A 25,750-nucleotide genomic window follows, 5' to 3' on the forward strand; every position below is an offset into this window, starting at 1 on the left:
GGAGAAACTCAGCAGGACAGGCGGCTTCTCTGGATGAAAGGATTGGGTGACGTTTTGGGTCGAGACCCTTCTTCTGAAGAAAATCCAGAGGTGCTGCCTGTCCCACTGTGTTACTCAAGCATTTTGTGTCTATATCTTCTGCAGAAAATTGTTACCAAACAAATTTCAACATCTTAGAGTTGTTGAAAGAAAGTTAGAATTCAATTTTAACTCTTTTTCTATCTAAACATGTTAATTTAAGTCTCAATAGCCTTTGTCCCTTTGAAAATTAATGAGATTATTGAGCGATACGTAAAAGTGAGATAATCAATTCCTATTAAAGGTGAGTGGTCTGTTTGTTGAGGCTCGTTGCAGAGTCTTGTTCTTATTGACCTATGCATTCATTGAAGTTAAAAATACACACCGCAATATCACAAAATAGCAACTATCGACCACTTTTTTGAGTCAAAGGTCAAAATGCCAATCAATTTCAATTAGAAGTATGAACAGATTGCTTTAACTGGGAACAGAGCACAAAACGAGGCCCTTTGGCCCACGTAATCTGCGCCGAACATGATGCCAAGTTAAATTTATCTTGTATTAAATGTTACTCCCTTTATTCGGCATTGATACACTGTGGCTGGCACGATTGTAATCATAAATAGTCTTTTTGCTGACTAGATAGCACTGAACAAACATTTTTTTCACCGTGCCTTGGTACACGTAACAGTAATAATAATAAAATAGATAAACTGATCTGAAGATAGGCACAAAGGGCTGGAGTAATTCAGCGGGTCAGGTAGCATTGCTGGAGAACATGGATGATGTTTCGGGTCAGGACCCTTCTTCAGTCTGATTGCAGTGGGAGTGGGGGGAGAGGTCGGGTGGGTGAAAGCTGGAAGTGAGAAAAAAACGGGACAAATCAGGGGTGGCAACAGATGTCCACGGGAAAGAAGGTTCCTTGATAGGCTGATTGTTGGCTCGGGATGGTGTGATCCCATGGGAGATACATTGTTGTGAACTGTGGAGCTGGTTAACGGACTACTAGAGGAAGATGGGGGGGGGGGGGGGAAGGATGGGAGGGGGGGAAGGGAAGTGTTTGAAGATTACTTAAAATTGGAGAATTCAATGTTCATATCGTTGGGTTGTGAGCTACCCAAACAAAATGTAAGGTGTTGTTCTTCCAGTTTGCATTTGGCCTCACTCTGGTGGAGGCCAGAGAGGTCAATATGACATGTGGCAATGAATTCCATAGATTCACCACCCTCTGACTAATGAAATTCCTCCTCATCTCCAATCCAAAGGTGCGTCCCTTCCTTCTGAGGCTATGCCTCTGGTCCTAGGCTCTCCCACTGGTAGAAACATCCTATCCGAGATCCTTAAAGTCTAAAGACTGCGTATCTGCAGTCTCTTGTGCCTCCATTTGTTATATGAATCTGACTGGCAATTCTCTTTTTTAAATTCTGTAGATCTGTGCAAATCTCGATGCCTATAAGATAATGACTGTGAAGAAATACCTGACAGAGCTGAAAGACCAAGTGAAAGATCCTGTCAAAAAGATGGAAATAGCTGAAGGAAGAATAAAGGTACTTTTGGAATTATTACAAGGACCATCCAACAAAAATACCTTTGGAATTATTATAATTTCTCTTAAAATCTGGAGGAATTGTTTGGATTTAAATTTGCTCCAATGTGAAGCTTCAGGTTTCACTTGCAGTTCTGTAGGATTTTTCCATCCAAGTTATCTTATACAGTACAATTGTGACATGTAGAATCAAGGAACTGCAGATGCTGGGTTACACAAAAGGACGCAAAGTGCTGGAGTAACACAATGGATCAGGCAGCACCTCTGTAGAACATGGATAGATGACGTTTTGGGTCGGGACCCTTCTTCCAACCAATTGTAGGAGGAAGCTGGGAGAGTCAGGACAAAGCGTGGCAGGTAGTAGGTGGGCACAGGTGAGGGGGATGTTTGATAGGTAGATGTTTAGGGCATAGATAACAAAAAAAACTGAAGCTGTGAGACAGAATTGAAGAGTTGCCAATTGTGAAGCCAGAGGAAAGAAAGTGGATGGAATAGGTGGGTGTCCAGGGGCGAAATAGGTGGAAGTCCAGGTGAGGATTAAAGGGGGGGGGGGGTGGGGGGGGTTATTGTTAGAGGTTACCTTAAATTGGAGAATTCAATGTTGGGTTGTAAGCTACCCAGGCTTAATATGGGATGAACATAATAAAGTCTCCATTTTGCAGAAACAAGGAACTGCAGATGTTTGGTTTACAAAATACGTGATGCAGCAGTAGTGTTGCCTTGCAGTGCCAAAGACCCGGGTTTGATCCTGGCTATGGGTGGTGTCTGTGTGGAGTTAGTGTGTTCTCCCTGTGACCGCATGGGTTTTCTCTGGGTGCTCCGGTTTCCTCCAATACTCCAAAGACGTACAGGTTTGTAGCTTAGTTGGCTTCTGTAAAATTGTCCCTAGTGTGTAGGATAGAACTAGTGTACGAGGTAATTGTTAGTTTGTGCGGACTTGGTGGGCCGAAGGGCCAGTTTCCACACTGCATCTTTAAACTAAACTAAATAAACCACCCTGACCACACATTCATTTCAATTCTACCATCGGGAAGAAGGTACAGAGCATTTCTCCTGTTTTAAACCGTCTACCCTAATATGTTTCAAATCCATCAGCTGCCCTTGAAAGGCCATGTTTGTCTTCACGCCATCGAGGCAGGAGATGGCACCAGTAGTGTGAACATCGGCCCTTATGCATCGCAGTTTGTGTCAAATGTCACAAGTGTGGAAGAAGGGGAATTCAGCCAACATAACTAATTGACCTATGTGTAGAAAGGAACTGCAGATGCTGGTTTGATCCAAAGATAGACACAAAATGCTGGAGTAAGTCATGCGGTCAGGCAGCATCTCTGGAGAAAAGGAATAAGTGATGTTACAGGCCGAGACCCTTTATTTAGTTCAGTTTAGAGATACAGCATGGAAACAGGCCCTTCGGCCCACCTGGTCCGTGCCGACCTGCGATCCCCGCATATTAACACTAACCTACACCCATTAAGGATATTTTTATTTACATTTACCAAGCCAATTAACCTACAAACCTGTATGTCTTTGGACTGTGGGAGGAAACTGAAGATCTAGGAGAAAACCCACGCAGGTCACAGGGCGAATGTACAAACTCCGTACAGACAGTACCCGTAGTCGGGATCGAACCTGGGTCCCCGGCGCTGCATTCCTGTAAGGCAGCAACTCTACCGCTGCGCCACCGTGCTGCCTTCTTCAGACTGAGAGTCAAGGCAGAGAGAAACTAGAGGTGTGAAAAGGTACAGAACAAATCAAAGCCAGCACTGATGACCCAGGAAAGGTGGAGCCCACAATGGTCCATTGTTGGCTGTGGAAGAGGTGATAACGAAGATATACGAACAGTGAAACTAGCAGGACTAAGATGGGGGAGGAACAGAGAGAGAGAGAGGGAATGCAAGGGTCACGTAATTGGAGAAGTCAATGTTCATACTGCTGGGGTGTGAGCTGCCCAAGCGAAAGATGAGGTGCTGTTCCTCCAATTTGCGCTGGGCCTCAGGATAGAAAGGTCAGTGTGGGAATGGGAAGGGAGTTTAAATGTTTGTGTTTGTTAAAGGATCCTTTTGGATGCAAGATCAAAGATATGATGTCAAAAATTCACACATTTCTTGGAAAAAGTGCCACCTCAGACTTTGGCACACAGTCGTACGAACAGTGGATTGTCCAAAAAGAGAAAACAGGTGAGATGGCCCCTCTGTGCCTCGTGGTTCTGCTCAACCTCCCCCTCCCCACCACCGACCAAACAAGGAAAGCATCCCCTGGTCCTCACTGTTCATCCCACCAACCTCCGCATACAACACATTGGCACAGTGAGGTGGCACGGTGGCGCAGCGCGTGAGTTGCTGCCTCACAGTGCCAGAGACAGGTTTGATCCTGACTACGGCTGCTGTCTGTATGGAGTTTGCACGTTCTCCCTGTGACTGCTTAGGTTTCCTCCGGGTGCTCCGGTTTCCTCCCACATCCCAAAAACGGGCAGGTTTGTAAGCTAATTGGCTTCTGTAAATTGTCCCTTGTATGTAGGATAGAACTAGTGCATGGGTGATCGAAGGTTAGCATGGACATGGTATGCTGAAGGGCCTGTTTCCATGCTGTATCTCCAAACTAAACTAACCATCATCGACCGACATTTCCGTCACCTCCAACATGATCCCACCACCAGTCAAACCGTCCCATCTCCACCCCTTTCCGCCTTCTGCAGCGACCTCTCCCTCCGCAACTCCTTGGTTCAATCATCCCTTACATCCCTCCCCAGGCACTTTCCCCTGCAAACGCAGGAGATGTAACACCTATCCCTGTAGCACCCATCAATGTTCTCCGGAGATATTGCCTGACCCGTGAGGTTGCTCCAAACCTTCCTGTCTTTTTTTTGTAAACCAGTATCTGCAGTTCTTTATTTCTGAGAAGATGCTCTGTTTATGTTTATAAGACATTTGTAAAATCTGTTCCGCATTTTTAAAATCCAATTAGCCAGTCCTTATTTATTTTTCTTTGAAATCTCTCACTTTACGCATCTACCATATTAATTGTTTTATTGAAAGCTACAGCATGAACACAAGGCCTTTCGTCCCACCAAATCAGCGCCGACCAGCGGGCACCCCGTACACTAACTCTAGCCTACACACTAGGGACAATTTACAGAAGCAAATTAACCTCCAAACCCGCACGTCTGGAATGTGGGAAGAAACCTGAGCATCCGGAGGAACCCGAAGCAATGACAGGGAGAACGTGCAAACTCCAGACACAGACTGCACCCAAGGGCAAGATCGAACCCGTGTCTACGGCGTTGTGAGGCAGCAGCTCTACCTGCTGCGTCACTGTGCCGTCCTAATATTTGACTCAGTTGCAATGTAGTTGATACATGGTGCAGAAGTGTCTGTTAGTGCTCATAAATGATCATCCACAGGGGCAAAGACGGAGAATCGAAAACTACGAGTCTGTGCAGAACATCTAAGGAAATATAACGATGCCCTAATGATCAACGACACAATAAGGATGGTTGATGCGTACAATTATCTCACGATCTTCTATCGAGGCGAAAAAAGGAAAAAGAATACAGAAGAAGAGGAACTACCAAAGTCAAAGTTGGATGACACTGATAAATTTCTTATTACTTTATTTAATGGTAATGTACTTTAACATTCCAGAGTTAATTTCATGTGACATTTCTTCCATTTTAGTTTTGTTTAGTTTATTGTCACGTGTACTGAGGTACATTGAAAAGCTTTTGTTGTGTGCTACCCAGTCAGTGGAAAGACTGTACATGATTACAATTGGGCCATCCACAGTGTACAGTGATATACGATATGATAGAAGTTTATTCATCCCCGGAGGGAAATTGGTCTGCCAAAAGTCACAACACCCAACAGGCACATGAAAACTTGCAATTAAAATTAAATTTAGTGCAAGATAAAGTCCAGTGAAGTTTGATTAAAGATAGTCTGAGGGTCTCCATTAAGGTAGATAGTAGCTCAGGAATACTCTAGTTGGTGATAGGATGGTTCAGTTGCCTGATAACAGCTGGGAAGAAACTGTCCCTGAATCTGGAGGTGTGCGTTTTCACACTTCTGTACCTCTTGCCCGATGGGAGAGGGGAGAGGAGGGAGTGACCGGGGTAAGACTGGTCCTTGATTATGCTGGTGGCCTTGCTGAGGCAGCGTGCAGTGTAGATGACGTCAATGGAAGGGAGGTTGGTTTGTGTGATGGTCTGGGGATGCGTCCACATTATTCTGAAATTTCTGGGGGTCTTGGATGGAGTTGTTCCCAAACCATGCTGTGATGCCTCCCGATAAAATGCTTTCTTCGGCACATCTGCAAAAGTTGGTGAGCGTTCTTGGGGACATGCCGAACTTCCTGAGTTATTTATATGCAACATACCTTAGAGCACTGAATAGCATATTGTATTCCGCATGGGTAGCTTATAACTCAACATTATGAAAAAAGCCACAAATTGCTGGAGTAACTCAGCAGATCAGGCAGCATCTCTGGAGAACATAGATAGGTGACGTTTCGGGTTGGGACCTTTCTCCAAACTGATTATGATTGGAGGGGGGAGAAATTTAGGAGGGGTAGGATAAAGCCTGGAGAGTGATAGGTGGATACCGGCGATGGGTGGGTGATGATAGGCAGATGGTTGGACAAAAGCCAGAGACGAAAAGATAAAAGGTGTGAGATCAGGATAGAAAAACTGAAAATTGTGAAGCCAGAGGAAATAATGTAGTTGGAAGGGGAGTGGGAGAGAAAATAGGTATGAGTCCAGGTGGGGCACCAGAGAGGGGTAGTGGAGAAAAAATGTGGTAAGGAAGAGAGTGAGGTTGGTTAGTTACCAAAAATTGGAGAATACTGTATAAATATTGAACTCTCCAATTTTAAGTAATACCCTCCACCCTACCCCTGATCTCTCTCCTCCCAACCCCCATGTACGCCCATTCATCTCTTTTTTTTTGATATTCTTCTTGTGTTGGCAGCATTAAAACAAAGAACAGCACAGCACAGGAACAGGCCTTTTGGCGCACAATGTCTGCGCTAAACATGATGCCAAGACCAACTCATAACTGCCTGCACATAATCCATATTCCCAGCATATCCATGTGCCCATAAATGCCATTATCGTATCTGCCTCCACCCTTGGCAGCAGGTTCCAGGCATCCCTCACCCTCTGCGTAAAATAACTTGCCCCACACAGCTCCTTTAAGCTCTGCTCATCTCATCGTGAACCTATGCCGTTTATTCTTTGACATGTCTATTTCTATCCTGGGACAAAGGTTCTGTCTGTCTACCCTATCTATGCCTCTTATAATTTTATATACTTCCATCATATCGCCCCTCAACCTCTGATGTTCCAGAGAAAACATTCCAACTCTGTCCAAATTCTCCCTGTCACTAATAGAAACATAGAAACATAGAAAATAGCCAGTTCTCTATCCACATCAATACTGAGCCCACAATACCGTGTGCTTTAAGTTTGCATACTAATCTCTTATGTGGGACCTTGTCGAAAGCCTTCTGGAAGTACAGATATAACACATCCACTGGTTTTCCCTTATCCACTCTACTAGTTACATCCTCAAAATTTTTTATAAGATTCGTCAGACATGATTTACCTTTCATAAATCCATGCTGACTTTGTCCAATGATTTCACCATTTTCCAAATGTGCTGCTATCCCATCTTTAATAACTGACTCTAGCATTTTCCCCACTACCGATGTTAGACTAACTGGTCTGTAATTCCCCGTTTTCTCTCTCCCTCCCTCCCTTTTTGAAAACTGGGGTTACATTAGCTATCCTCCAATCCTCAGGAACTACTCCAGAATCTAAAGAGTTTTGAAAAATTATCACTAATGCATCCACTATTTCTGGGGCTACCTCCTTAAGCACTCTGGGATGCAGCCTATCTGGCCCTGGGGATTTATCGGCCTTTAATCCACTCAATTTACCTAACACCACTTCCCGACTAACCTGGATTTCGCTCAGTTCCTCCATCTCATTTGACCCCCGGTCCCCTGCTATTTCCGGCAGATTATTTATGTCTTCCTTAGTCAAGACAGAACCAAAGTAGTTATTCAATTGGTCTGCCATGTCCTTGTTCCCCATGATCAATTCACCTGTTTCTGACTGCAAGGGACCTACATTTGTTTTAACTAATCTTTTTCTCTTCACATATCTATAAAAGCTTTTGCAGTCAGTTTTTATGTTCCCTGCCAGTTTTCTTTCATAATCTATTTTCCCTTTGCTAATTAAGCCCTTTGTCCTCCTCTGCTGGACTCTGAATTTCTCCCAGCCCTCTGGTAGGCTGCTTTTTCTCGCTAATTTGTACGCTTCATCTTTTGTTTTGATACTATCCCTAATCTCCCTTGTTAGCCACGAATGCACTACCTTCCCTGATTTATTCTTTTGCCAAACTGAGATGAACAATTGTTGTAGTTCATCCATGCGGTCTTTAAATGCCTTCCATTGCATATCCACCGTCAACCCTTTAAGAATCAATTGCCGGTCTATCTTGGCCAATTCACGTCTCATGCCCTCAAAGTTACCTTTCTTTAAGTTCAGAACCATTGTTTCTGAATTAACTATGTCACTCAATTCACCCAATCTATATGTAGATTGAAGTCACCCATTATAACTGTTTTACCTTTGTTGCACGCATTTCTAATTTCCTGTTTGATGCCATCCCCAACTCTACTAGTACTACTAGGTGGCCTGTACACAACTCCCACTAGCGTTTTCTGCCCCTTAGTGTTTCGCAGCTCTACCCATATCGATTCCACATCCTCCAAGCTAATGTCCTTCCTCTCTATTGCGTTAATCTCCTCTCTAACCAGCAACGCTACCCCACCTCCTTTTCCTTTCTGTCTATCCCTCCTGAATATTGGATATCCCTGGATGTTCAGCTCCCAGCCTTGGTCATATTCATTAATAACTATCTGCACATTCAACTCATCCACCTTATTGCGAATGCTCCTTGCATTGAGACACAAAGCCTTCAGGCTTGTTTTTACAACACTCTTACCCCTTATACAATTATGTTGAAAAGTGGCCCTTTTTGATTTTTGCCCTGGATTTGTCTGCCACTTTTACTTTTCACCTTGCTACCTATTGCTTCTACCCTCATTTTACACCCCTCCGTCTCTCTGCTCATGCTCCCATCCCCCTGCCACATTAGTTTAAATCCTCCCCGACAGCACTAGCAAACACTCCCCCAAGGACATTGGTTCCATTCCAGCTCAGGTGCAGATCAAGTCAAGTCAAATTTATTTGTCACGTACATACACGATGTGCAGTGAAATGAAAGTGGCAATGCCTGCGGGTTGTGCACAAAAAGAATTACAGTTACAGCATATAAATAAAGTTAATAAGTTACTATTAGTGTCGACAAAAATTTAGTCTCTGGGGTTATAAAAATTGACAGTCCTGATGGCCTGTGGGAAGAAGCTCCGTCTCATCCTCTCCGTTTTCACAGCGTGACAGCGGAGGCGTTTGCCTGATCGTAGCATCTGGAACAGTCCGTTACTGGGGTGGCAGGGGTCCCTCATGATCTTGCTTGCTCTGGATCTGCACCTCCTGATGTATAGGTCCTGCAGGGGGACGAGTGTAGTTCCCATGGTGCGTTCTGCCGAACGCACTACTCCCTGCAGGGCCATCCTGTCCTGGGCAGAGCTGTTCCCAAACCAGACTGTAATGTTGCCGGACAGGATGCTCTCTACAGCCCCAGAGTAGAAGCAATGAAGGATCCTCAGAGACACTCTGAATTTCCTCAGTTGTCTAAGGTGGTAAAGGCGCTGCTTAGCCTTACCCACCAGTGCGGCAATGTGCATTGCCCACGTCAGATCCTCTGCGATGCGGACTCCCAAGTATTTAAAACTGCTCACCCTATCCACAATAGACCCATTTATCTCCAGTGGCGTGTACGTCCTTGGATGTTTAGATCGTCCTGTTTGTACTGGTCCCACCTCTCCCAGAACTGGTTCCAATGTCCTAGAAATTTGAATCCCTCCCCCTTGCACCATTTTTCAAGCCACGTATTCACCTGTAATATCCTCCTATTTCTACTCTGACTAGCACGTGGCACTGGTAGTAATCCAGAGATTATTACCTTTGAGGTCCTACTTTTAAGTTTATCTCCTAGCTCCCTAAATTCACCTTGTAGGACCTCATCCCGTTTTTTACCTATATCGTTGGTGCCAATGTGCACCACGACAACTGGCTGTTCACCCTCCCCCTCCAGAATGTTCTGCAGCCGCTCAGAGACATCCCTGACCCTTGCACCAGGGAGGCAACATACCATCCTGGAGTCTCGTTTGCGGCCGCAGAAACGCCTATCTATTCCCCTTACAATTGAATCCCCTATTACTATAGCCCTTCCACTCTTTTTCCTCCCCTCCTTTGCCGCAGAGTCACCCACGGTGCCATGAACTTGGCTGCTGCTGCCTTCCCCTGATGAGCCATCTCCCCCAACAGTATCCAAAATGGCATATCTGCTAATGAGGGAGATGACCGCAGGGGACTCCTGCTCTACCTGCCTACTGCTACGCTGGCTAGTGGCCACCCGTTCCCTTTCTGTCCGCTTAACCTTTACCTGCGGTGTGGCCAACTCACTGTACGTGCTATTCACGACCTTCTCAGCATCGTGGATGCTCCAGTATGAATCCAACCGCAGCTCCAATCGTTCAATGCGGTCTGCCAGGAGCTGCAACTGGACACACTTCCTGCACACGTAGTCATCAGGGACACCGACAATATCCCTGATCTTCCACATGTTGCAGGATGAGCATTCCACGGGGCCGATCTCAACTGACATGTCTTACCCCCAAATTAAATCAACTCCCTCTTAATCCTTTAAACTGTACCTTTACTAAAAAGCACTGAACCCTTAACTCACTGAACCCTTAACTACAAAGTACGGACAGAAAGCAGAAATACAAACCTGGGGTTACGCCCAATCAGCTGCTTCCTCTAGTCTGCTTCCACCAATCAGCGGCTTCCTCCAGACCACTTCTTTTGAAGTGTGATGGAACGTTTTTAAACCAACACTGCACCAGCTGCTCCAACCGCTCCTGGGCCTCTGTGAGAATACTCCCTAATTCAGACATCATACCTCCTCCACATCCTTTCCAAAACCTCCACATCCTTCCTATAATGGGGCGACCAGAACCGTACCTAATACATCAAATGTGACATAACTGAAGTCCGATAAAGCTGCATCTTGACTTCCTGACTCTTACACTCAATGCCCCAGCCAATGAAGGCAAGCATACCATAAGCCTTCTTTATCACTCTATCTACTTGTGTGGCGACTTTGATGGAGTATGGACGGACCCCACACTGTGATAACATTATACACACGACTGAATAAAGTCAGCACATTGAAGGGTGAAAGTTATGACTTTTGCACGAGATGCAGAGTTTCACTCACCTGGAGTGTTGTCAGAAACTTGGCTGGAAATGTCAGTGGGCCTCAAAGGATTAACCATTTATTTAATTATTCGTTCCAGAACAACAAGCCATACTTGAAAGTCTTGCTGAAAAACCTCAGTACGAAAACGGAAAACTGGCAAAACTACGAACATCTATACTTCAGGAATTCACCAAAAAGCGAAATTCAAGAGGTATCATATTCACAAAGACCCGGCAAAATGCACATGCTCTGCACGAGTGGATTGAAGAGATGGAGAAGTTTAAGGACGTTGGAATCAAGGCACATTATTTAATTGGAGCTGGTAACAATAGTCAGTCTACTTTGACAGTCATGCACATGACTCAGGTAAAATCCCATCCTCCTGCATCTATGAATGTCCACGTTCATGATGTATTTTTTTCTTTTTCACAGAAAGGGTGGTGGGTGTATGGAACAAGCTGCCAGAGGAGGTAGCTGAGGCAGATACTATCGCAACGTTTAAGAAACATTTAGACAGGTACATGCATAGCATAGGTTTAGAGGGATATGAACCAAATGCAGGCAGGTGGGACTAGTGTAGATGGGTCATGTTGGCTGGTGGGGGCAGGTTGGCTCTAAGGGTCCGTTTCCACGCTGTAAGATTATGACTATGTCTTTCTAATCAACCTCCAACAATTTAGTTTAATTTAAAGGTACGGCATAGAAGCAGGCCCTTTGGCCCACCTGCTGTGTCCTCTGCTGTTTGTCATTTATATTAACAATTTGCATGATAATATAGTTAATGTTTTCAGTAAATTTGCAGATTACACCAAAATAGGTGGGATAGTAAACAGTGAGGAAGATTATCTAAGTTTACAGCAGAATCTAGATCAGTGGCGGCTCTGATTGTTCTGTCCATTTTCATACCTCTATTTTCCCTCTCCCCGACTTAATCTGAAGAAGGGTCTTGACCTGAAACGTCACCTATTCCTTTTCTCCAGAGATGCTGATTGATCCATTGAGTTACTCCAGCATTTTGTGTCTTATCTTCAGTGTAAACCACCATCTGCATTTCCTTCTTACACAAGATCTAGGTCAATTGGAAAGGTGGACCTAAGAATGGCAAATGGTATTTAGTTTGGACAAGCGGCAGATGTTGCACTGTACGATGTCACACCAGGGCAGGACTTGCGCAGTAGATAGTGGAGTGTTAAAGGACAGAGAGATCTGGAAGTACAGGTGCACAGTATCCTAAAGATTGTGAGTCAGATAGACAGGGTGGTGAAGATGTTTGGCACGCTTGCCCTCATTGGGAAGAGTATTGAGTACAAAAGTTGGGACATCATGGTGCAGCTGTACAAGTCATTAGTGAGACCACAATAGGAGTACTGCTGCAGTTCTGGTCACCGAGCTGCAGGAAGAATGTCATTCAGTTGATAAGGGTGCAGAGAAAATTCACCAGGATGTTCCCTGGGCTCACATATTGTAATGCAAAATAAACTTATGTTTTGTTTTTGTTTTTTACTTCAGTACACTGTACACTGACTTTAGAGATAGAGCGTGGAAGCTCTAGTACTATACACTAATACTATCCTGCACACTAGGGGACAATTTACAATTTTTTACTGAAGCCAATTAACCTATAAACCAGTACGTCTGGTATGGATCGAACCCAGGTCTCTGGTGCTGTGAGGCAGCAACCCGACCACGGCAGTGCCACTGTGCCGCTCGAAATCACACCTGAATATCACACCAATACCTGTGGATTGGAGGATAGCAAATGTTATCCCACTTTTTAAGAAAGGAGGGAGAGAGAAAACGGGTAATTATAGACCAGTTAGTCTGACATCAGTGGTGGGGAAGATGCTGGAGTCAATTATAAAAGACGAAATTGCTGAGCATTTGGATAGCAGTAACAGGATCATTCCGAGTCAGCATGGATTTACGAAGGGGAAATCATGCTTGACAAATCTACTGGAATTTTTTGAGGATGTAACTAGGAAAATTGACAGGGGAGAGTCAGTGGATGTGGTGTACCTCGACTTTCGGAAACCCTTCGACAAGGTCCCACATAGGAGATTAGTGGGCAAAATTAGAGCACATGGTATTGGGGGTAGGGTACTGACATGGATAGAAAATTGGTTGACAGACAGAAAGCAATGAGTGGGGATAAATGGGTCCCTTTCGGAATGGCAGGCAGTGACCAGTGGGGTACCACAAGGTTCGGTGCTGGGACCCCAGCTATTTACGATATACATTAATGACTTAGACGAAGGGATTAAAAGTACCATTAGCAAATTTGCAGATGATACTAAGCTGGGGGGTGGTGTGAATTGTGAGGAAGATGCAATAAGGCTGCAGGGTGACTTGGACAGGTTGTGTGAGTGGGCGGATACATGGCAGATGCAGTTTAATGTAGATAAGTGTGAGGTTATTCACTTTGGAAGTAAGAATAGAAAGGCAGATTATTATCTGAACGGTGTCAAGTTAGGAGGAGGGGGAGTTCAACGAGATCTGGGTGTCCTAGTGCATCAGTCAATGAAAGGAAGCATGCAGGTACAGCAGGCAGTGAAGAAAACCAATGGAATGTTGGCCTTCATAACAAGAGGAGTTGAGTATAGGAGCAAAGAGGTCCTTCTACAGTTGTACCGGGCCCTGGTGAGACCGCACCTGGAGTACTGTGTGCAGTTTTGGTCTCCAAATTTGAGGAAGGATATTCTTGCTATGGAGGGCGTGCAGCGTAGGTTCACTAGGTTAATTCCCGGAATGGCGGGACTGTCGTATGTTGAAAGGCTGGAGCGATTGGGCTTGTATACACTGGAATTTAGAAGGATGAGGGGGGATCTTATTGAAACATATAAGATAATTAGGGGATTGGACACATTAGAGGCAGGAAACATGTTCCCAATGTTGGGGGAGTCCAGAACAAGGGGCCACAGTTTAAGAATAAGGGGTAGGCCATTTAGAACGGAGATGAGGAAGAACTTTTTCAGTCAGAGAGTGGTGAAGGTGTGGAATTCTCTGCCTCAGAAGGCAGTGGAGGCCAGTTCGTTGGATGCTTTCAAGAGAGAGCTGGATAGAGCTCTTAAGGATAGCGGAGTGAGGGGGTATGGGGAGAAGGCAGGAACGGGGTACTGATTGAGAGTGATCAGCCATGATTGCATTGAATGGCGGTGCTGGCTCGAAGGGCTGAATGGCCTACTCCTGCACCTATTGTCTATAACACCAAGACAATTGATTTTATATAGTGCCCTCCATAATGAGTACAGAGGCAAATAAATAATTGATGGGTCTTTATCCCAAACATTATGGAGGGCACTGTAGATAGGCTAAATGCTAGTCATGTCAAAGTTTTGTTCATTTTAATTTTTCTAATGAAACTTTATACTTTAAATAGAATGAACAAAAGGAGGTGCTGAACAAATTTCGTGATGGGGAAATAAACCTTCTGATTGCAACCACCGTGGCTGAAGAAGGTCTGGATATCAAGGAATGTAATTTTGTAATCCGTTACGGCCTTGTTACTAATGAGATCGCCATGGTCCAAGTAAGTTTTGGTGGAGAAGGTGTGATGGCAGATATTAATTTTTCAATTTTTTGTTATTTTTGGCTAAGTGATAATTAACCAAATCTTTGTCAAAAGCTGATTAATACTGGTTAGTACACATGGGTTAGAGTCTTTACTTTACTTCTGGGACCTAATTTAGTTAAGTTTCATTAGTTACAGGAGCAGAACTAGGGTATTCGGCACATCATGTCTACTCCGCCATTCAATCATGGCTGATCTATCTTTCCCTCTCAACCCCATTCACCTGCCTTTTCCCCATAATCTCTGACACCCGTGCTAGTCAAGAAGTTTAATTTAGAGATACAACATGGAAGCAGGCCCATCGGCTCACAGTATCCCACCGACCATCGATCACCCGTTCATACTAGTCCAGTTATTCTATTTTCTCATCCACGCCCTACACACTAGCGACAATTTACAGGGGGCCAATTAACCTACAAACCCGCATGTCTTTGGAATGTGGGAGGAAACCGGACCACCTGGAGGAAGCCCACGTGGTCACCGGGAGAACGTACAAACTCCATACAGACAGCACCCGTAGTCAGGATCAAGCCCAGGTCTCTGGCACTGTGAGGCAGCAGCTCTACCAGTTGCACCACTGTATGGCCCTAACTGAGAATCATTGTTTAAAGTAAATACAACATTTATCTCTGTGTGGTTCTCAAAGCAACTTAACTGTTGGTAGAAATAAATAATTTTAAGATCAACAGATTCAAAAGGATACTTCTAGTTTTTGATTCTATACATTTGTATAATTGAGTTTAGTTTAGAGATATAGCATGGATAAAGTATTTAAAGCTATAGTTAAAACAGGATTAAAACAGTATTTAAAAAAGTTTTATGGCAGCTTTGAAAGGAGTCTTAGAAAGGGTAAGGTTTGGATATGATAGGTTTAGAGGGATATGGGCCAAACGCAGGCAGGTGGGTCTAGTGTAGATGTTGGTCAATGTGGGCAAGTTGAGCCAAAGGTCTTGTTTATGTGCGGCATGACTCTGACTCTGTTTTCCCTGTTGATTACATGTAGGCTCGCGGGAGGGCTCGGTCCGATGACAGTACGTATGCCCTTGTAGCCAGTGAGGGATCAGGGGTCCTAGAACGTGAGCACGTAAATGTTTACCGTGAATCCATGATGTATGACGCAATTAAGAAGGTGCAGGAAATGCCAGAAGAGGAATACAAGAAACAGGTAACATGAAAAAGAGACCAATCCTTGATCAAACCCCCACAACACACTCACCTGAATCCAGTGATATCCCAATTGAAACCAACTCCATCATCATCTCCCTTGCCATCGTTAGCTTCTTAATCTATCTCCTCCGCTCCGTCAGCCACACAGCAAGGTTAATATCACAGGGTTGCATCGCAGTGTGGTTTGGGAACAGCTCTGTCCAAGACGTAAGTTGTGAGCTCTGTCCAGAGAGTTGTGGATGCAGCCCAGGTCCCCAACAACTCTCACCAACTTCCACAGATGCGCTGTAGAAAGGATTTTATTGGGTTGCATTGCAGCATATTTGTGAACAGCTCCATCCAAGAACGCAATAAAATTGCAGAGTTGTGGATGCAGCCCAGACCATCATGTAACCCAACCTCCCTTCCATTAACTCCATCTACACTTCACGCTGTCTCGGCAATGCCACCAGCATAATCAAGGACCAGTCTCACTCCGGTCACTCCCTCTTCTCCCCTCTCCCATCAGGCAAGAGGTACAGAAGTGTGAAAACGCACATCTCCGGATTCAAGGACAGTTTCTTCCCAGCTGTTATCAGGCAACTGAACTGTCCTATCACCATCTAGAGTGTGGTTCTGACATCCCATCTACCTCATTAGAGACCCTCAGACTATCCTTAGTCAGACTTTTCTGGATTTTATCTTGCACTAGACATTATTCTCTTTATCCTGTATCTGTTCACTGTGAATGGCTTGATTGTTATCATGTATGGTCCTTCTGCTGACTGGATAGCACACAAGATAAAGGCTTTTCACTGTATCTCGGTACACATGACATTAAATAAAGTAAACTAAACTGGAGCAATCTACACTTCACGCTGCCTCGGAAAAGCGCCAAGACTTGTACCATCCCGGTCATTCCTTCTCCCAGCTCCCATCCAGCAGAAGATATCAATAAGATCCCCTGCCACCCTTCTAAACTCCAGCGAGTACAGGGCCATCAAACCCTCATCATACGTGAACCCAATCATCCCTGGGATCGTTCTCCTAAACTTCCTCTGGGCATTCTCTAAACCTAACGCATCCCTCCTCAGACATGGGGCCCAAAACTGCTCACAATATTCAAAACGTGGTCGGGCGCGTGCATTATAAAGCCTTCCAGCACTTTGTGTTTTGGAATAATAATCAATCATTTGACTTGAACATATCGAGATGAGGAATACTATTATCCTTAAATGTGCAACAAATGGTTGATGCAGTTTGTAAGCTACATAACAAAAATATATTGTTCTCTTCTAATGGTCAGATCGATGAAAAGCAGTTGCAGAATTTAATGGAGTACAAAATGAAAAAGATGAAGAGTTTGGGGAAGAGCATTAAAAGTGATCCTTCCATCGTGACTTTCCACTGCAACACTTGTAGCAGACTGGCCTGTACAGGAAAGGATATTCAAGTGATTGAAAGCATGCACCATGTGAATGTCACAGATGAATTCAAGTAAGATTCAATAAAACTTTTGAAAACATACCAGGAAATGCATCAGCTTAAATTTTAACTATTATGTTATCTTCTCAAAACCGTTGGTAAAATATTGTAGAAGCAAGGAACTGCAGATGCTGGTTTAACAAGGAAAGACACAAAGTGCTGGAGTAACTGCTGGGTTAACATATGATGAGCCTTTGACGGCACTGGGCCTGTACTTGCTGGAATTTAGAAGAATGAGGAGGGATCCCGTTGAAACTTCCGGAATAGTGAACGGACTGGATAGAGTGGATGCGGAGAGGATCTAGTGGGAGTGTCTAAGATAAGAGGGCACAGCCTCAGAATAAAAGGAGATACGAACCTTTAAAAAGGAGATGAGGAATTTTACCCAGAGAGTGGTGAATCTGTGGAATTCATGGCATAGACATCTGTGGATTGGGTAGTTTTAAAACAGAAAGTTCTTGATTAGAAAAGACGGCAAAGGTTAAGTGGAGAAAGCAGGAGAATGGGATTGAGAGTTAAAAATAGATCAGCCGTGATCGATTGTTAGAGTTGATACAATGGGTAGAATGGCCTAATACTACTCCTTTGTCGTGATCATATGATGGTTTTGATTTGGGACTCTTCTGGAATGTTCTGTGTTCTTAAAACGCTCTTACTGTTAGATATCCCGTGCCAAGTCACAGCTGCTGTAATGCCAGCAATGTTGTGTAACTAACCTGATTATTTGCAGGATGTAATTTTATTTCTTTCAGTCTTAAATATGAATTTTAATTGTCCATATGTTGCCACAGAGATTTGTATGGTGTGCGTGAAAATCAGGCCCTCCAAGACAAATGTCTCGATTATCAAACAAACGAAGAGATTTATTGCAGGAACTGTGGTCAGGTAACTGGGATTTTATTTCCTCGATTGTATCGTTTTGAGATTTCCTTGCTTAGTGTCATATATACAGTGTGGAAACAGGCCATTTGGTCCAACTTGTCCACACCGACCAACATGCCTCATCTACACTAGTCCCACCAGCTCAAATCGCTCCAAATCTATCCTATCCATGTTCCTGTCCAGACATCTTTTAAATGTTGTTATTAGTAACTGGCTCAAATATCTCCTCTTGCAGCTCATTCTCTATTCCATATTGTAAAAAATGTTACTCCTCAGGTTCCTCTGGTTCTTAATTCCCCTACTCTGGGAATAGGGGAATAGTGCATTTAAATAGTGCATTTACCCGATCTATTCCTCTCATGATCTTATACACTTCTATAAGATTACCCAGCATCCTCCTGCACTCCAAGGAATAAAGTCCTTGCCTGCTCAACCTCTCCCTATAGCTCAGGCCCTCAAGTCCTGACAACATCCTCGTAAATTCATCTTATTTCAAAATTATGGTGTTGCATATATTGCATGAAATGTTTGAAATATGATTCAATGTCAACGTAACAAGCTCAAATGATACATATTTGGTTGCTCGCCGAAAACTGACTTTTCACCACTTTTACTTTCATAGTCTTGGGGAACGTTGATGGTTCATCGAGCAGTGAATTTTCCTTGCTTGTCGATCCGAAATTTCGCTGTGTGTATCAATGAGAAGAATGATGGAAAATCTACATATAAAAAATGGAGAGAAGTTCCCTTCAAGCTGCCTAAATTTGACTACATCAAATACGTTGAATGTCACAGATAAGACTTGCGATGGGATTGGCACTTGCTTTAAGCTGAATATTGATGAACACTGTCTTAATTGTAATCAGAGTGAGAAATTCATGGGTTCATAATCCACAGAAGCAGATTTAGGCCATTCAGCCCATTAAGTAGTCTGCCATTCAATTTTGACTGATCGATCTTTCCCTCTCAACCCCATTCTCCTGCCTTCTCCCCTTAGCCCCTAACACCCATACCAATCAAGAGTCTGTCAATCTCCACTTTATCAACACCTATGACTTTGCCTCCACAGCCGTCTGTGGCAATAAATTGCACAGATTCACCACCCTCTGGCTAAACAAATTCATCCTCATCTCTTTTCTAAAGGTACATCCGTCTATTCTGAGGAAGCATATTGGCCCCCTGATCTTCTTGATGTGCTTTCATTTCAACGCTGGCTGTTTTCTCAGGTGTTTTTATGTCTATGCTTTTTGCAAGGTGTAGGAGTGATGAGCATCAAATGTTGCCTTGGACAATCATGAGGTGAAGATGAAACCTAAAACCAGACTTCAAAGTGGCCTCTACATGATTGAGCAGGGCTCACTGTACTGAATGTGTAGACTAAAGACAAGGCCGAATGTACGCAATATAGTATGTGTAGGTTACACTCTGGTAACCTTCTCTTTGCACTGTCTCTGGATTGTAAAACCACACTGGTATTTTCCTCTTTGCACTACCTGTTATACATGTGTATGGCTTGATGGTACTCACGTATAGTACAATCTGATTCCATTGGGATAGCATGCAAACAAAAGCTTCTCAATATACCTCGGGTACACATGACAGTAATAAATCATTACCAATACCAATGAGAGTCACAGGGACTGGGTTGAGTGTTATCCAGTGTATGGAGTGGGTGCCTCGGAGAAGTTGATCAGTCGTTGGGAACAGAACGGGACAAAGCTGGTGGAACAAAGAATGTTTGTCTCTCTCTCTGAGCAAGATTTATCATGACAAGATATGAACGCAGTCTCCAGGGGAATAAGTGATTGACACTGACAAATGATGAGGAACAGTTGTTTCAATCTGCTACTTCTCCGAGGGTGTTAGTATGCCTTTGCAGCAATGAAAATATAAATGTTTGGTGATTAAAATAAGTTTCTTTTTTTGTGAAATTTTGCTTTCACTTCTTCCTTTCAATGTACAATGAAATGTGAATATTCTCAATTATAGGTCAAACTATATCGTCAAAATCCTCAACATCTTTTATTTCCCACTTTCGCGAGCACTACCTGTTGTACTTGTATATGGCTAGATTGTACTGTACTCATGGACAGTATGGTTTGACGGCATAGCATGCAAAAAAAGCTTTTCACTGTATCTCCGTGCACATGACAATAATAAACACTGCTATTTACACTTCATGCTGCCTCGGCAAGGCCACCAGTATAACCAAGGACCAGTCTCATTCCCTCTTCTCCCCTCTCCCATCAGGCAAGAGATAGAGAAGTGTGCAAACACACACCTCCAGATTCAGGGACAGTTTCTTCCCAGCAGGCAACTGAATCATCCTATCACCAACTAGAGAGCAGTCCTGAGCTACTATCTACCTCGTGAGAGATCCTCGGACTATCCTTAAGCAGACTTTACTGAACTTTATCTTGCACTACACGTTAGTCCCTTTGGTCCTGTATCCGTGCACTATGGATGGCTTGATTGTAATCATATCTTTCCGTTAAATAGACAAAAAAAGCTGGAGTAACCCAGCGGGACTGGCAGCATCTCTGGAGAGAAGGAATGGGTGACGTTTCGGGTCGAGACCCTTCTTTCCGCTGACTGGTTAGCGTGCAACAAAATCTTTTCACTGTTTTTCGGGACACGTGACAAAAAACTATACTAAACACCACTATCGTATCTGCCTCCAGCACCACCCCTGGCAGCACGTTCCAGGCACCCACCACTTAGCCCAGCCCACACATCTCCTTTAAATTTTGCCACTCTCACCTTAAAGCTATTGCCCTCTAGTTTTAGTTTAGAGATACAGCGTGGAAACAGGCCCTTAAGAAACAAGACAACGAATTCGTGCTAACCAGTGATCCCTGTACACTAGTTCTGTCCTACACACGAAGGACAATTTACAATTTTACCAAAGCCAATTAACCTAGAAACCTGTATGTCTTTAGAGTGTGGGAGGAAACCGGAGCACCCAGGGAAAACTCACAGGGAGAACGTACAAACTTCATACAGACAGCACCCGTAGTCAGCGGCTCTCCATCCAAATATGGGTGCACCCTACTCAAAAGCATCATGAGGGTATCACCAGAAGTACTGCAGCATTCCTTAAGGGATGCGAAGAAATGAATATAATCACAAGGGCGTAGCGGTAGAGTTGCCTTACAGCGCCGGAGACCCGAATTCACTCCTGACTACGGGTGCTGTCCGTACCAGTTGGTAATGAATGTGGCTAACATGACTCCTGAGGTGGAGATGGAGAAATGAAATCTTCTGCCATTTGCAGAGCTTTCTTCCAGGGATTATATCTGGGATTTTGGAAAAGATCATAAAGCCCATCAATGCCTCTACTTCCTTGGAGGATTGAGGAGATTCGGTATATCAATGGATATTCTGTTGAACGTCTACAAGTGTACGGTAGAGAGATGACTGGTTGCATTGAGGCCTGGTTCAGCAACTTGAAAGCCCAGGGACGAGGAAGATTGCCCAATCCATCGCGGGTTCTGACCTCCCCATCATTGAAGGGATCTACAGGGGTCACTGCCTCAAAAATGCAGCCAGCATCATCAGAGACCCAGACCACCCTGGCCACAACCTCATTTCACTCCTGCCATCAGGAAGAATGTATAAGGGCATGAAAACTGTAAAATCTAGGTTCAGAAACAGCTTCTTTCTTACATCCATCAGACCACAACCTCCAAATAATCTCCAAACTACATCATTGCACTATTATTGTTTATAAGATTTTAAAAAGTATATATATATATACACTCAACACATATGACAATAAAACACTCTTGACTTTTGCTTTCTTCAATAATCTCCAGACCTCTTCAGAAACACTGATTTATTCTTCATTCCACTCACAGGATGATTATTATGGTGGTCCACTTCTAAATCTACAACTCCAGGCAACTTTGTGCAGGGTGGCATATAAATGTTATTCAAAAGTGGTTTATTGTCATATGTACCAAAACAGAACAATGAAATTCGTACTTGCAGCAACACAACAGGTTTGTAAACACAGTAGATTTTAGACTTTGAGATAAAATGTGAAAATAGGCCCACCAAGTCCGAGCCGGCCATCAATCTAGCACTACCCTACACACCGAACAATTTACAATTTTGCTGAAGCCAATTAACCTTTAAATCTATAAGTCTGGAGTACAGGAGGAAACCGGAGCAACTGGGGAAAACCTACGCGGTCACAGGGAGAACGTACAAACTCTGTGCAGACAACATCTGTAGTCAGGATCAAACCTGGGTCTCCGGCGCTGTAAGGCAGCAATCTACCGCTGTGCCACCGTGCTGCCCCTAAATAACACTCAATGGATAATATAATAAATAAAAAAGAAAAATCAATAAATAAAAAATGTAAGATCAGCATGCAGTACAATACAATACAATATATCTTTATTGTCATTGTACAGGGGATTGGGAATGCGCCTCCCATATGATGCAATAATTCAATTAGCTAGTCAGTATTAATTTAAACAACCCAATGAAACAAATTGTAACCGTTTTAAAACAGAATAAAGTGCAAGTAGATATGTGCCGGATCACTGTGCGATGTGACAGTGAGTATCGACCCCTAGCCTCAAGCAAATCTATCTCTCAATTCAAGACTACAGTTTCCTATTTGACAACAACAGCGTTCTCCCCTCCTGATACATTAAAAATCAGGATTCACTCAGAATGGATATAACTTTGGGCTCCAATTATTAAAAATACCCTGGGATGCAGGAAAAACAAAAGGCCATCAGTTTGCAGGAGGAAACTATGATGCTACAAATCTGGCTACAAATAACAATTAGAACATTGGACAGTACAGCAATGGAACAGGCCCTTCGGCCCACAATGTCAATGCCGAACATGATGCGGACACGGTAGCGCAGCGGTAGAGTTGCTGCTTTACAGCGAATGCAGCGCCGGAGACTCAGGTTCGATCCTGACTACGGGTGCTGCACTGTAAGGAGTTTGTACGTTCTCCCCGTGACCTGCGTGGGTTTTCTCCGAGATCTTCGGTTTCCTCCCACACTCCAAAGACGTACAGGTATGTAGGTTAATTGGCTGGGTAAATGTAAAAATTGTCCCTAGTGGGTGTAGGATAGTGTTAATGTACGGGGATCACTGGGCGGCACGGACTTGGTGGGCCGAAAAGGCCTGTTTCCGGCTGTATATATATGATATGATATGATATGATAGACAATTTACAGAAACCTATTAACCTGCACGTCTTTGGAATGTGGGAGGAAACCGGGGCACCCAGAGAAAACCCACACAATCTTGGGGAGAACGTACACACTCCATACCAACCCGCAGTCAGGATCAAACCCAGGTCTCTGACGCTATGAGGCAGCAGCTTGACCACTCTGCCACTGTGCACTTACCCAAACGTTTCTTAAATGCCACAATTGTATCTGCCTCCACCACCAACCCTGGTAGCATGTTCAAGGCACCAACCACTCACTGTATTAAAAAAGTTACCACGCACATCTCTAACCGTTGCCCCTCACCTTAAATCTATGTGTTTCCTCATTTCCACCCTGGGAAAATAAATTCTGACTGTCTACCCTATCTAATTGTTTTGTTTGTATGCATCAGTACACATGCACAGCTATCTTTCACGAACATTACCAACTAAATTTATGATATGAGCTCACTGAGGACATATCAAGGGTTCCTTGAGCTCCACACTGTATTTAAGATTAAATTCCTAAGGGTTATTTTTCCCATTCAGTTGGCTCCAGAAGCAGCTGTTACAGCATCCCGGGTTCACAGCAGAAGTGTTGACGCTCCATCACAACTGTTATTGGTTTTCCATGTCCAACCCACATCACTGAGCAGCTGCTGGTGTCTTAGCCTATCAGTGTATAGTTGACAGTGTGACAGTATGTCGGGTCTCCTCATCGCCAACCATTTTAACTCCCAATCCCATTACCACACTGACCTTTCTGTCCTGGGCCTGCACCATTGCCAGAGTGAGGCCAACACACAAGCTGGAGGAACAGCACCTGGGCGGCACGGTAGAGCTGCTGCCTCACAGCGCCAGAGACCCAAGTTCGATCCTGACCATGGGTGCTGTCTGAACGGAGTTTGTGCAATTCCCCTGTGACTGGGTGCTCCGGTTTCCTCACACATCCCAAAGGCACGAGGGTTTGCAGGTTAATTGGCCTCTACAAATTGTTGCTAGTGTGTAGGGTAGAAGTGATGTGCGGGGTGATATATGTATATACTGTGTACTGTATGTGTATTCTAATGGACCATGAGTCTGCTTAATAATAAATAATAATGGTTGGCGTGGACTCGCCGCGTGAAGGGCTTGTTTCCACATTGTTTGTCTAAACTAAGCACCTCATATTCCGCATGGGTAGTACAACCCAGAAGTATAAACATTGAATTCTTTCATTTTAAGTAACTTCTACCAACACTCCCCTCCCCTCCCCTCCCCCCTTGTCCCCTTCTTTCACCCTCGTTGTTTAACCAGTTCCACAGTTCACCACGTTGAATCCCTCTTGAGATCACACCTCCCCTAGCCAACAATGGACCTACCAAGCACCACCCTGTTGGAGGTCATCTGTTGCCGGCCCTTATTTGTCCTGGTCTTTTCTCGCTTCCAGCTCTTCCCCTCACCCCACCACACAATCAGTCTGAGGAAGGGTCCTGACCCGAAACGTCACCCATCCTTTTTCTCCAGAGATACTGCTCCAGGACTTTTTGTTTATTTTTGGCATGAAGATTGAATTCTCTAATTTTAAGTAACTAACACTCCCCTTCCTCTAACCCTTCCTCCTCCATTGCCCCCTTCCTCCACTCTCGTTGTTTAAATAGTACCACAGTTCACAAAGATGTATTCGTCTTGAGATCACACCGTCAATAGACAACAATGAGCCTCCCAGGGAACCACCCTGCCTGTCGTCATCTGTTGCTGGCCCTGATTTGTCCTGGGTTTTTTCTCGCCTCAAGTTCTTCCACAATCAGTCTGAGAAAGTCCCGACCAGAAACATCACCTATCCTTTTTCTCCTGAGATGCCGCCAGACCTGCTGAGTTACTCCAGGACTTTGTGTCTATAGAATCATAGAAAGAGTCATAGTGTCATACAGCATAGAAGCTCGTACTTCCACCCACCTTACCCACACTGACCAACATGCCCCATCTACACTGGTCACACCTGCCTGCATTTGGTCCATATCCCTCTCTAAACCTTAGATAGACAAGATTCTTCTTCAGACCTTATCCTGTCCATAAACCTATCCTACCCATCTTTGGTATAAACTAGCATCAACAGTTCTGTCCTATCACGATTGAATTGTTCTTGTACTGTGAAGTATTACATAAACCACTCAGACCAGATGTATCATGAAAACATATCTGTGCATTGCTGCTGTCAATATTTAACTGATGGAATCAAGTTTTATACAAAGTTCAAATAGTTAGTCATCTGACAAAGTGCCTTAATGTTAATGACCCCGTCAATCTTAAGACCACACCTACACATCAGACTAATGTACAAAAACTATACTGCTTACTCTTACAAAGTAAAGATATAGAATCATATAGCATGGAAACAGGCCCTTTGGCCCAACTTGTTTATGCCGACCAACATGGTCTACGATAGTCCCATTTGCCTACGTTTGGCCCATATCCCTCTAAACTTTTTCTATCTATGTACGTCCAAGTATCTTTTAAATGTTGTTATATTAACTGCCTCAATTACGTTCTCTGGT

At 44.0% G+C, this 25,750-nt stretch overlaps 1 protein-coding gene across 1 annotated transcript in view; it reads left to right on the forward strand.

Moving 5' to 3' along the window:
* Positions 1-19,965, forward strand: part of ifih1 (interferon induced with helicase C domain 1) — a 71,048-nt gene extending 51,083 nt beyond the window's left edge. The window contains exons 8-16 of the mRNA XM_078403812.1: positions 1,449-1,565; positions 3,618-3,741; positions 4,965-5,183; positions 11,051-11,319; positions 14,330-14,479; positions 15,525-15,686; positions 16,974-17,164; positions 17,944-18,037; positions 18,657-19,965. Coding sequence (XP_078259938.1) covers positions 1,449-1,565; positions 3,618-3,741; positions 4,965-5,183; positions 11,051-11,319; positions 14,330-14,479; positions 15,525-15,686; positions 16,974-17,164; positions 17,944-18,037; positions 18,657-18,833 — 1,503 coding nt within the window. The 3' untranslated portion in view covers positions 18,834-19,965. The remainder of the gene's footprint in view (positions 1-1,448; positions 1,566-3,617; positions 3,742-4,964; positions 5,184-11,050; positions 11,320-14,329; positions 14,480-15,524; positions 15,687-16,973; positions 17,165-17,943; positions 18,038-18,656) is intronic.
* Positions 19,966-25,750: the final 5,785 nt, after the last annotated feature.

This window comes from Rhinoraja longicauda, chromosome 8 (genome assembly GCF_053455715.1).
Source record: "Rhinoraja longicauda isolate Sanriku21f chromosome 8, sRhiLon1.1, whole genome shotgun sequence".
Taxonomy (NCBI): domain Eukaryota; kingdom Metazoa; phylum Chordata; class Chondrichthyes; order Rajiformes; family Arhynchobatidae; genus Rhinoraja; species Rhinoraja longicauda.